General features: G+C 40.2%; 1 protein-coding gene across 2 annotated transcripts in view; it reads right to left on the bottom strand.

Annotated features, from left to right (window-relative positions):
* Nucleotides 1-2696: 2696 nt before the first annotated feature.
* Nucleotides 2697-13435, bottom strand: part of LOC148021754 (MADS-box transcription factor 17-like) — a 77035-nt gene continuing 66296 nt past the window's right edge. Inside the window, exons 3-7 of one of the 2 annotated variants that reach the window (XM_087696644.1) lie at nucleotides 3842-3894; nucleotides 3609-3708; nucleotides 3463-3504; nucleotides 3344-3385; nucleotides 2697-2962 (exon numbers count right to left, since the gene is read on the bottom strand). In XM_087696644.1, coding sequence (XP_087552770.1) covers nucleotides 2894-2962; nucleotides 3344-3385; nucleotides 3463-3504; nucleotides 3609-3708; nucleotides 3842-3894 — 306 coding nt within the window. In that variant the 3' untranslated portion in view covers nucleotides 2697-2893. Of the gene's footprint in view, nucleotides 2963-3101; nucleotides 3386-3462; nucleotides 3505-3608; nucleotides 3709-3841; nucleotides 3895-13435 lie in introns of those variants that run through there. The other variant, XM_087696643.1, reaches the window with a different exon arrangement.

Raw genomic sequence — 13435 nt, 5'->3', positions numbered from 1 at the left:
GTAGACTCATATTTTTGTGGTGGTGACATGTCTATCAGCCTTCCAGTGTATGCAGAGTTCTCCCAGGAGATTGACATGGGACCATAGGCTATGTCATACTTACAGCATCCGCCTACTCAATTCGTTGATGAATCACTTATAAGGGTACTCTAAAATATGCATTTTAAGTAACTTCATTTTTTTCAGAGTTATATTACTGTACTGTGCTTGAATCTTTATATTGATTATGCTAACATCATTTTCTATCTGTGCAGGTGACCTTTGACGATATTTGGAGAGTAGGATGAGTCGAGGGATGAGCGACAAGCAATTGCAAGAGATATTCACACATATGTCTCCAAATCTTAGATGGCCCAATTCAGAGATATGGCAGACAAAGAGCTATCTCAAACACCATCAGACCATTCCATTAGATCTATTTCGGCACGCTCTAGTGGTTTGGTTTTTAGTAGACGAGGTTAAGCTCCAGACTGGGCCCAAATGGAGAGAGGGGTCTAGGGGGTGCTGCGGAGATCTGGATATTGTGAGTCTACGGTCGGCTAGAGAGATACATGTGCTACTCCTTGCTCTCATGCAGATTGGAGAGAGGGTGGCTCACATGGGTGTAGTGGAGACACCGATGGAGTGTCTATGTCTCATCGTTCTGGTGGAGGCGTATCACGTGTAGGATTTGTCACACCTGTGGGGACATCTACTCTAGTGACTCCAACTTTTGCTCAACCGTCCATATGTGGCACCCTTATGGATGCTACTCCGAGAGATACCACCCCCGTGGGTACACCAAATATACATGGGTCTCCTAGTTATGCCCATGAGCACGATCATAGGTGGAAGAGGACACAACTTAGACATACCCTGGAGGGGTATGGATACCTCGTGGATGACAGGATAGGAGCCATGATCATGAATGATGAGGAGAGGACGGTGATGTCTCACATGAGAGAGTTGTTCCAACAAGTTTTTTGACGTCACGTCTTGGACCATTGGAAGAACACTCGAGGGGAGCAAGGACTATATAGTAGCATCCTTGCACGACGAGCTACCGATACCCATCGTGGTAGAGAGATTTTTCACTCAGTTGATGGTTGAGTGCATGTGTGTGTACATGCCACACATACGATTGGACGCATGCAAGGCACTCGAGTGGCGCCTCAAAGCCTGAGTGACTAGAAGCAAATGACTACCGAAGGCTCAAGGATGAGGCTAGAGACTCTCCAGGACATTGGCGACATCAACGAGAGAGGTAGCAAGGGCATGATTGGAGGGAGGGGTGGTCTATCATCTTGGGAGTGGCAGCCACATGACTTATCTAGAGGACTTTGTAAGTCTTTTTTTTCTTCTTCTTACTTTTTTATTTGCAATATTACTTGTACTGAGAATCATGTTTCTAATAGTTGTATTCTATTTTCTTTCTAGCACTCCATTACAAACCACAATCATACTGTCTGGAAAGTTAATATGTAGAGAGACATGGTCTCACTGCATTGATGATAGACTGTATGCACATGGCGGCCCAATAAGTTAATCATATTTCTTATTTGTAGTTACTAATTTTTCTTAATGCATTATGTATGGTGGATTGATGTGTAGTTGTTTATTTTGCAAAGTCTTTTCAATGCTCCTTTGTGTCAGGAGACAAGATTTTGAATGGCGAGGATCTATAGCTCGCACTTGGATACGTGGAGTGTATATCTTCTTCTTTTTGGGTCTTGTGATTTATGCAGATATCTTCTACGTACTGTGTTGTTATCATACCTTTTGTATCTTGTCATAATTCCATGAGTTTTCATCAATGATCTTCTACTTATTCTGTATATCAATCTTGTGGGTTCAAGTGCATTTTGTGCTCCTCTTGACAACCATTTCTTTTCTTTGTAACCGTTGCTATATACGCCGCAAATTTACTACACCCGTCACAAACCGTCTCGCTATTTTTGTCGCTATTAGCCTCGCAAAATCAACAAAATTTATGGCACTAGCAGCGACGCAAAGAGTGATGGTTTTATGGAGACACTAATACTAACATGTTTAAAGACGATAGGGGCAATTTTTTGATAAACAATTTCGTCACTTTGAACTTCCATATGAGGCATAAGCTTCTCATGACATTACAAGGGTTTTATCTTTCACCTTAGAAATTGAAAAATATCAATCATAACTTTCATAAAGTGTTAAATAAGGAAAAGATTTAAAATTCGAGTTTTACAAGTTAGAAAAGTTAGGAAAATTTAATAATGCTATGAAAGATTCATCTAACTTGTCACATAAGTAGGCCAAAAATACCACAAAGACTTTTGGAAAAACTTTGTTACTAACAATACGCATACAATATAGACAAATAGAAGTATATTAAGAAAGAGAAGTTGAATAGGGATGCAAGATATAATAATTGTTCTCTATGATAGAATTCGTATCCAAAACTTGCAAAAACTTTATTTTATAAACAGATAATTTGTTGGCTTATTGTTCTCCATGACAAGGGTGATAACCAAAACTTGTCACAATCATTATCATCTAGCATTGGCATTGGCCAAAAATTTTCAATATGCACACTTACAAATGAATTAGACCCAATCATACCGATATTTGACATACTTAGTACTCAATTGCACGTGGAAGATCAAAAGGGCACAAAGGAAACATTAATGGTTCTATCATAGAAATGAGAAATATAAAGAGAATACAAAGAAAATATCAATGTGTTTATATTAGGTAGAATATAAGTAGGTTAATACTTAAGAGAGCTTAGGGAAAGAAAAGTGTTTGATTGTCATATGACACTATATAACCACATGCTTATATTCAAATGATACATTGATTATTTTTTTGACATGTTATAAAACTAGTTCTTATATCTACTCTATTGATATTTCAATGACCAAATTCCCTTGTGTTAATGATTGTCTCCTCCAGTAGTGGAGTTTAAGTCAAAGTCGAAAGGACATTGAGAAAGATCTTGTATCTGCAATATAAATACAATGGTAATGACATGCCATAATATGATAAAACTAGAATTTGGAATCCTAAAATATTTCAAAGAGAGCTAATATAATATGATAGCTTTTGGTATCTGTAAAGGACACATTCTTGAAATGCAAATACACTAATTATGACATAAAAGGCGTGTTGGTGGAATTTTTTTATAGCTTATATGAGCTTAATAATATATTGAATCCTTTTTTTCAAAAATATCAAGTGCAAGGAAAATTATTTTAATTTTAGTCATTACAAATACAATAGTGGATCTTTGTAGTATGGTCAAAAACACAAAATAGAAAATTTTAGATGTAAAACATAAGATGATATCAACAAGATGTACGTTGCATTGCTTTATAGACCAAACCTGTTGCCTGATTTCCTTGTTCTTCTTTTCCATTGCTTGACTCTACAAAAAAATAAAGTGCTTCATACAAATAATGTGTACTAAAAGTATGTTATCTAATCCAACACTTATTTTCTTACCTTTCTTCCAAGGATTTGTAACTGCTCCATTGCAACCTTATCCTAACAATGACAAAAGCATATATGTAACGCATCAAATATTGGAAAACTTTCCTAACAATTGAGTTAGTAAAATCTTAATCTCATTAAGAATGTTGGTGTGTTACCTTGAAGACATCAATGTTTCTTAGCCCTTTGCATATTTTCTTCTCCAATTGACCAAGTTTCTCAATAGTAAGTGAAGTCAAGTCATCACCCTTGAAATGCCTAGAGAGAGAGAGAGGGGGGAGGGAGGGAGAGAGAGAGAGAGATTCCAATGTAAAAATTCAAACTCCAATATAATGCCACTTTCATGTAGATTAAAAGACCATGTAAAATTAAAATTTGAATCGATTATAACCTTCTCTCTTTTTGTATATGATCCACCTTTCTTCTTAGCATCATCACTTCTTGCTGCACATCAAACATTAATCTATTAGTCTTTTGGTCTACATAGAGCTTACAAAAGTTATTTAAATCAAATCAAGGTGTTTACAAGGCATTAGGCGCATGACTAGGCTTGCAAACCTTTCCATTTTACAACTTTGTTACAAAATGCATAATAATTTAGTATGTAAAAGAAAGTTCCATGAAACATCCAAACAATAGTAGATGACCTTGATATTATGAGTGTTTCTTTACATTATATTAATATAGCCCACCAATATTTCATGTGTTTCTTTACATTATCTTGATATAGTCCACCAATATTTCATGTGTTTTTTTACATTATGTTTACTCACTTGAGGTGCTTAAAAGCTAATTATTACTTGATAGAGGAAAGACTGCTCATTACTACTTGTTTTCCAACACATCCTCCAAAATTGAGCAAAAGCATCACCACGACAGGCAAACTTTCAAGAAATCATCTGGTGGTATCCTGGTTGAAAGTTATAACCATGGTGTATACCACATTTTGACGAAGCCACCCTACCGACTAAACTTTCCTACATGGCATGATGACGCGTCGATACTTCCTTTTTGCTCCGTCTGGACGTGCACAGATCATACGAAAGACTCTCACCAGTCACGCATGGATTCACACAACCTTCTGGGCAGGGCATACTCTCGAATCGCATGACACGCGTATAAGATGGGAAAGCATTGTGAGAGTCATCTGGAGTGGCCCACCATGCGGCGTGTGCCGCCAATCTGATAGGATCGAGTCGTGCACTCAGTCTTCACATGCAATGGTTCTTCTTGCTCTCCCTACTTCACTTCTCAGATCCTGTGAAAACCAGCCTATCTTTGCTTCTTGCCCCACTAGTCCTCCGACGTCTCAAAACTCAGCTTATGATGTGTACTTTTAGTCCATGTAGGAATTGGACAGCGTCCCTCATGGGGAAATTGTTCACTTGCCCAAGCGCCCCTAGTACAAAGATGATGAAAACATTCAATGCATAGGAGGAATGTCAGACTTTGTGTGGTGTTGAGAACCATAAGAATATGCCCATACTTCATCTGGGAAGATGGCTCCATGTTAATCAAGGGATGAAGAACATCCACCCTGTAAACTGAGAATACCACCTACTAAAATGAGACCTTTGAAGATAGTCAGGAGACGAGATGAGCAAAAGAACCCAAAACTCAACCTCGGGAGAGAAGCCACTGGCTCCGTGACTCCATGTTGGAAGGAATACAAAGGCCTAGCCGCCAAGTTGTTGTTGAAGACCCAAGGGCCTTGATCAAGGTAGATCCTCTAGATCCTGGGTAAGAGTAGAGGAAATGACTGCTCAAAGGAGAGCCACTCCTCGAAAGTGAAAGATGGTGGTGTGTGAAGAACCTCATGGCACATAGGGTCCCTCTCTAAATCACAAGGAGTAGAAGTAGGAGCCCCCTCTGAAGCCGAAGAAGAAATCAAAGCGCCCTTTGAGGGCGAAGCAAGAGAATAATCCCAGTCTGAGAGAAATAGGGAATCCAACCACTCAAGGCTCACGGAGTGCGAAGAATCTCATAAAGAAGGAAGTGCTGTTGGTTGTGCCAAAGAAGGTATCTGGGGTTCGGAACAAGAAGTCAAAAAGCACCCAAAAGTGCCGTCTCGAACCTAAGTGGAATAGGGTGGGGAAGAAGGAGGCTCCAGATGAGTCAAGGGTAGGGAACAACCACAGGCTCTCAAGAGAGTGAACTATGGAGGACATGTGGGATGTGGAAGCCACTATACCTGGAAGTAGGTGGGGGAAATCTCTGCGTTGTGGGGTAGTCTTTGGGAGGGCTTATTACCTCGTAAGATCTTAGAGCCTTTGTGTGCTTGAAAAGGACTTAGTGTGTGTCGTGTGTAGCTTATTGCCTTGAGCATAATACTCTAATAGCCAATGTAGAATGATATTTTTGGCCCAGAAATGAGAGGTGGCATAAGGAATGCCTTGTGGGAGACACATATACTCCGGGGGGTGGGGAGCAAAGGTTGATGTTGATAGTCATCGGTGGGATGACCATTTGTGCGGTAGTAGGAACACCTAATAGAAGGGGAATCTGTCGAGGGAGACGCCATGGTACCTGTGTGGTAAACTGGATAAGGGAGAGTAGCGGGGAGAAAAAGGATATCTCCCAATGCGCAGGAGAAATGATAGAGAAATCAAACGACAATGCAGGAGAGAGAAAGACTAAAAATGCAAGTTTCATGGGAGAGAGAAAGACTAAAAACAGAGGAAAAACTAGCAGTAGTAATCAGTATGCTGAAATGAGCTCTGAACATTGTGTGGTAGGCTTGAAACATGAATCAAACTGTTATAGACAGTAATGGCTAGCTTGGACCGCGATGTCCTTTGCATTCGGGGCGTGGGCAGCAAGCTGAAATACCTGAAATCTTTAAAAACGAGATTATTTTCTGAATGGAGAATGATCGACAACAGTCGCTTTGCTGTAAAAAACTCTAAATTGTAGGTGGAAGGCTGGAAACAGGCGCCAGACTGTAGATGACAACAAGGGACATCTGAGACTACGATGTCCTCCGCGAAAGGGGTATGAGCAACAAGTTGAAAACATCTAAAACCTACAAAAACGAGATTTTGATGCAGTGGAAGAAGAAGAGAAGTGGATGTGGAACCCGACGCCCGTCTTTGCCATTACTAGAGTGGAGGATCTTTGCCACTGTTTGAGCAGATTCAGCTATGATACCATGTCAAAAAAGATGGCATACCAGCAAGACAATAGGGTTTGCAAACACGGAGTGAAGTCAACAAACATGGAGAAGAGAAGAGAAGAGAGAAGAAACTCTAATGAATGGAATGATGAAGACCTGAATCATGGAGTGAATGTGATACAAGGGAACAAGGGTGTTGTAGCACAAGGAAGATGATGAGGACAGCCACGAACCACAAACCGCAATGTCCTCCTGAAGGGGTGTGAGGGCGGTGGAGAGAAGACGTGACAAACTAAATGAATTAGCCGTAAGGAATGAATTAGAAAGTGGCCTATAAATAGGCATAGTCAATCTAGGATGGTGCCCCTTTTTGGGGCTGCAAACTCTAAATGCAAAATGCAAAAACACAAAAAACGCAAACTGTAGGTGAAGGGTGAAGGGTTTCTCAAGAATCCCATGTAATTTCTAGAATATGTGGTTGAAATCCTCATCCAAAGAATAAGCTTCTTGAAGATCCTCAATTACACTTGCATGCCCACATTTGAGAGAGTGAATCAGCCACGATGTTATCTTTTCTCTGAGTGTGAGAAATGTCAAAATCATAGTTTTGCAATGTCATCACCCATGTCCTTTGCTTATTAGGAGTCAAAGTAGACTGAGTCAGGAAGCACTGGAGGACTTGATGGTCACTCTTTACTTGAAAGCGGATGTCATATAAACAATGGTGGCATTTCTTAATAGCATGGAGGATGGATAACATCTCCTTGTCATACACATTCATTCACATCTCCTTGTCATCAAGCTTACGACTCTCAAAGCAATCACACCATGCTCTTGCAACAAGACTGCACCAATATCCCTACTACACTAGCATTACACTGAATGGTAAACTCCTTGGATAAATTAAGAAATATGAGGATGGGGGCTAAAGTAAGAATTTCCTTTAACTATTTAAAGCTATGATCAGCGGTGGCATCCTAAAAGAATGACTCGTTTTTTAACTGATCAACCAAAGGTGCTGCAATGGTGGCATAATGCTTAATGAAGCATCTACAAAATGAAGATAGACCAAGGAAACCATGTAATGAAGTAGTAGGAGATGGAGTGGGCCAGCAAACCTTAACACATTGCACCTTTTTGGGGATCAACCTATGTGTCATTTTTTCTAACAATATGTTCCAAGTACTCCACAGATGTTTGCATAAAGATGTTGGGGGTAAAGGTGCCTCTGCCTAGCCGCCCATGTATTACTACACTGACAGTCATCACCACTGCACACTGCAAGTGGCGGGCGCCCGTCACCATCACTTTATTCTTTATTCTTTTAGTGACAATTTGAATAAAGGAAGGCCCGGTCACACATTGTGACTGTTGGAGTTCCCATTTCTTGTCTCTCTCTCTCTCTTGCTCTTGCTCTCCCGCCATAGCTCTCGAGTCCAAGCTTCGGTCCTTCTCTCCCTTTCAACTGGTATCAAAGCTCGGCTTCCCGACTCTTGAGCTTGGTTCGTGGCATTCTCAGCTTCTCATCGACTCCCCACTTGCATTGGGTCTCCTTCCTGGCAGCCATAGCTCATTCTCTTGAGCTCCCGTCACTCCCTGCCTTTCCGAACTTCTTCCCGGCCTATTGAGGCACCATCAGGGCATTGACATTGAGGTATTGCTTCATTATTTCATAGTTTTACTTCAGTTCTCAGGTCTCATAGGCTATAAACAAGATTGGGGCAACCACCATTGAAGCTCCCTTGCTTCATATCTCACTTGCCTTTGAACAAGACTTGCTGGAGCTTGTTTGAGGCCTTCCTTGGCTTTAACCGGACCCCTCCAAAGCTTGGCCACCATTTTTTGCAGCCCCAGGACCAGCTTTTACAGTTGGCGAAATCATGCAGCCCTCCCATATGTGTCTTCAGCATTGGCAGTCACAACAACAGCTCTCCCCCTCCATTGGCACTTGGAAAGGCTCCATTTCGGGCATATGAACATGCTTTGATGCTTGGTTTTGATGATTGATGTGTTGGCATAGCAGTTGGACTGATTTAACACTGTTTTGGGACTGTCATAACAGTCCACATGCAGTTTATGACATTTGATGCTACAGCTTGTTTGGCATTGTCACTTGATGCCTGGTTGGTCTCGTTTGATGCCCGGATGTTAGGGGAAGGTATGCCTATTGTTTGGCAACCATTTGGAGCTGATTTTGGTACTGAAATTCTCAGTTTTGAACAATAAATCACTACTATACACAGTTGGGCTGAAGTCATTTTACTCATGTATACTTATGCCTATGCTTTTCGCGTTATGTTTCGGACATATATGGTGATGTATTGACACTTGGGGCTCAACAAAGAGCTTGGTTTTGATTCGGGATCGTTGGTTGAGCTTGAGCTCACTTTGCAAAGAATTTGGATGCTCCGTCTTGGATGTACTTATGGCATGTATGTTGCTTATGTCTGACTAGTCTTGACATGCTTAGCCTATGCCATTACTATATGCTAGTTACATTGTTTGGAGTTTATCTTCTCAAGATGCAGAAATAAATTGTCAGGCTTCACCTCTATGAGTATTATTCTACATCTTCTATTTCTTCGAACCCCTTCTCTTCTGTCTACTCCTCTCCCTGAATCTCCCTTCATCCTACTGTCTCTTACACCTGTGGTAGACTTTCGACCCCAAACACTTCAATAGTGGTAAACCGAACGTGAAAGTCGACAGCAAGTGTATTAAGATGGGGGATTCTGCAGGTTCAAGTGATGGTGTCGCTTTACAACAGATGATTGCTTTGTTGTCGAAACAACAACAGTAGTTATTGTTACAATAACATATGCAAACTTGACAGGAAACAAATAGAATTGATTCCTCAGCTGTGAATGCATTGCGTAGGCAGTCGGATAGGAACTGAAGTAGTTTAAGTGTCAAAATGTTTTAGCCTTCACATCCGCTTGTATGAAGAAAAGATGTTGTTTCATGGGATACTGCAGTATGCATGGAGTCCGTTTGGCCATGCATACATTGCATGATTGGATTCATGAGTTACATAGAAGAGATGTTGATTGGGCAACTTTTAAGAAAGCTTTGAGAGAAGAGTTTTTCTTGGAAGATGCAAGATTGGTAACTAAAAAGACATTTACAGATTGGATTGAAAAGTCCAATAAAGGGTTGGTTGCTATAGCTTTGCTCAATGAATTTGAAAGTCGGTATGCACAGTTGGATGCCGATGAGCAGCAATCATTGGAGAGTCAGAAAATTGATTTGTTTCTAAAGGCTGCAAGTCTTATCTTGCAGGAGAAGCTGACTGATCGTTTAGAATATACCTCTTCTGAAACAGGATTGAAATCAAATTGGGCTAATGTAACTAAGGCGGTGTATATATTGGTAAAGAGAGAGAAAATGAAATTAAGATGGGGTACATGCACCACACCTGCCACTGCTCAGAAGAGAGCTAAAATTGCAGCCAAGGCGCCTATGGCCATGGTAGAACAATTGGCTATACCTGTTGGTCCGGCTCTTAAAGATGATGTTGTGGATGATTTAATCAAAGGCATGTGTGATTTAAGGCTGAATTTAACAGAAATCTATGCAAAGGTCGAAAAGTTGAATGTTAAGGTAAAAGAGAAGACTCATGCAACAACCGAAAGACCATACAAAGAAGGATACAAGAGGATATGCATTTGGTGCGACAATTTACAGCATGAAAAGCGAGATTGTATAGCCTATCGTGAGTGGAAGTGAAAAGGTTAGTCTTTTAGAAATATGAAAAAGTACATACAATAGAAATTGGTCTTCCAATAGAGCCAAATTTTGGAAATCGTGGCATGCAGAAGAGGTTGGAAAAGATGGCAATAAGGACAACATTTGTTGCCATAGATGCAGCCACATATGGGTTGAGAATTGAAAGGACCGATGAAGCTCGCAAAGGAGGCATGGTTGAAGCAAAATCTCCCGTTTGGATGCAAGCATTAGATTGCATGGAAAAGGGCAAAACAACAAAGTTTGAATTGGCTGATGCAAGCGAAGTATACAAGGAAGAACAGGATGGAGTGCACTAGTGGATTCATTTTCAACCTATGCTTATTTGGCTGAGGTTCATAATCAAGAAGCTCTTGTGGAAGAAAAGAGAAGAAGAGATAAGAACACTATTAGTCCTTCCTCTTCAAGCCCATCTAAATGCATAACACGAAGTAAAATGGAGCAGCAGAAAGAGGCTGAAAAAGCCATACCTAAGCATGCTATGGAGGATGCATATCAAGAGAAGAAACAAGAAGGAAAAAAGGGGTGAGTAGTCTGGTTACAAGTTACAATCGGATCTTGAGACTGCCACAAACCTTAAAAAGGTCTTGGAAGATCGCATACTTGGCAATAGAGTGAAATTCACACTTGGTGAAGTTCTTGGAATTGCGAAGCGTGAATTTCATGATGCAATCATTGATATGCTAAAACAAAAAAGGCAGTTTGATGGTAAAGTTTTGCAAGCATTGATGCAAGTTGACAAAGACATAGAGAAACAACTTCAGAGGGAATATGATGATGTATGTAATGCTAATGTTGAAAATGGGTTAAATGGAGAATAGGCAACAAGCTTGTGACTGAAATTGGTCTTATGGGCTCTAGTAAGTAAAGAGAGAAGGCTACGTATAATGGGGATGTCCATCGACAAGTACATGAAGAAGAAGATGCTCATTTTATTCCAAACAGTCATTATTTATGAACTCATTGGACTCGTACTACAACAAAGACAATTTTTAAGGTGGGAGAAAGAGAGACATCTTGCATAGCTCTCTTGGATCATGGTTCCAAAATCAATGTTATGGCGCGTGGTTTGTATGAGAATGGAGGTTGGCCGATTGATGTAGATCCAAGATGGCACATGCAGGCATCAAAAAATTCATTAGGGGATCTTTATGCTCCTTGTCCGAATGTATCCGTGACTACTGGAGATGTTAGGAATGAATATCATTTTTCTTTGCATGATTCATATAGTTATCCAGTGATTTTGGGATAGCCCTATATTTCAGAATCAAGGCTGGAAATAAAAGCCTTAGATGATGATTCTTCATATGCTCGGGTTCGGAGTAAAGACAATACAAAGGCGGTACAGTTTCTCACTGTTTGTGTGAATCATCCATGCAATTGGGATAGGCTGCGGGATAATCCTATGCCACCTAATGCACAAGAGTTAAAGGGTTTTTAGACAACACTGTTGTAAGTGGAGGCTATGGCAATGCCTCTAGGAAGATAATTATGCCTCCAAGAAAGGGGGAAACTTTGTTTGTGTTTCGATTGCAAGAATGGATAGCATGTAGTCTTGGTAGTTTTAAGAATATTTCAACCATATGCAAGGTTGAAAAGAAATATGTAGGGTGGGCTGAAAAAGAGCTCAAGACATATGATTTGATGGCTATAAATGAAGGTATTTTGGGGCTGTTTTCAAGGCTGGTTGATGTTAATACATGATAACTCTACGAATCTTCTTACGAAGGGTTTACCTTCTAAATGCTTTGTACACTGCAGAGTGCTATTGGGTGTTGGATAGTATCTTCACTTTCTTCTTTTACTCCAATAAATGCACATTGTCCTTTAAGTGGGAGGTCGTGGAAAAAAAGGCCAATGGCCAGTAGCCATGTGAGCATCCCTTGTATGAGTACACACTGTACACTCAGTGAAGATAACAAAGAATAATTGTACCCACTAAACTCTCGTGTGCTTCTCTCTCTCAACCTTCTTACACTCCATAGCTTCTACCTCGCATCCCACCATTGTGTCCCTCTCATACTTTGGGCCGCGTCCATGGACTGACTACTCTGTATTGTCAGCATTCTCTTGGAGTTCAATGCAAATTTTCTTCTTCCATTCTCTTCCACTACCCACTCTCACAGTTGTATGGGCATTTTCTGTAGCAATTAATGCTGGCATGGCAAAAAAAATGTTATTTATATTGACACTTTAGATATGTATGAAGTAATTCAAGAGTTTATTGAGTATGAATGTTATAGGTTGCAAAACAGGGCTAAAGTAAGGGTGGATACAAAGTACAAAACAATTGCAAAGAAGGTTAAGCATGTGGCTTTGTCTTTACTGCCTGAAAGTGATGGGGTGGCTGAAAAAGTGACTCAACAGTCTAGTTTATGAGATCCACATGGAGTAGGACATAAAATTTACAATTGAAACTTTACAAGAGCTGAAAATTGGTGATACAAGCTTCCTTTTGCTTACAAAAAGAGCTTGTTTCTTATAGATGTTGGCAAGGCATGGGAAAGCCTTTGCATTTCAACCAAATGAAATTGGATGTGTTGATCCGTCGACCATAGTTGCACCTATGGTGATCTTTATAATACCTCATGTGCCATGGAATTTAAAGCCTATTCCATTGCCTTGGGCATATTTGCCTAAGCTGCTGGAGCTTTTAAAATGAGAAGATCACAATGCACATTTTGGAGCCTTCTTCAGCTCCTTATTGGAATCGGTGGTTTACTATTCCAAAGAAGAATGGTTTTTTGAGGTTTATACAGGATTTACAACCAGTTAATAAGGTCACCATAAAGGATTGTTAGATCAGGCCCGATAGTGGATGAATTTACAGAAGCATTTGCATGCAATGCAATTTACTCTATGGGAGTATCACTACTATGAAGACACCACTTGGATTGGTTAGAATGTGTACACTTCCACATGGAGCAATCAATTCAGTGGTGCATATGATGAATGCTATGCATAAAGTCTTGAGGGAGTATATCCCTCAATTGACATTACCCTTTCTTGATGATGTATTGATAAAAGGGTGTGACATCCATGAGAAGAATGAAGAGCTAAATGAGCAGGGATGTAGAAGATTTTTGACCGATCATATCATTGATTGTGATAGGATTTTGAGCCGTCTTG

This window comes from Lygodium microphyllum, chromosome 17, assembly GCF_053477565.2.
Source record: "Lygodium microphyllum isolate KBCC chromosome 17, Lygodium_microphyllum_v1.1.10, whole genome shotgun sequence".
Taxonomy (NCBI): Eukaryota; Viridiplantae; Streptophyta; class Polypodiopsida; order Schizaeales; family Lygodiaceae; genus Lygodium; species Lygodium microphyllum.
The sequence above is the reverse complement of the archived record's forward strand: the minus strand, read 5'-3'. Positions and strand labels throughout refer to the sequence as shown.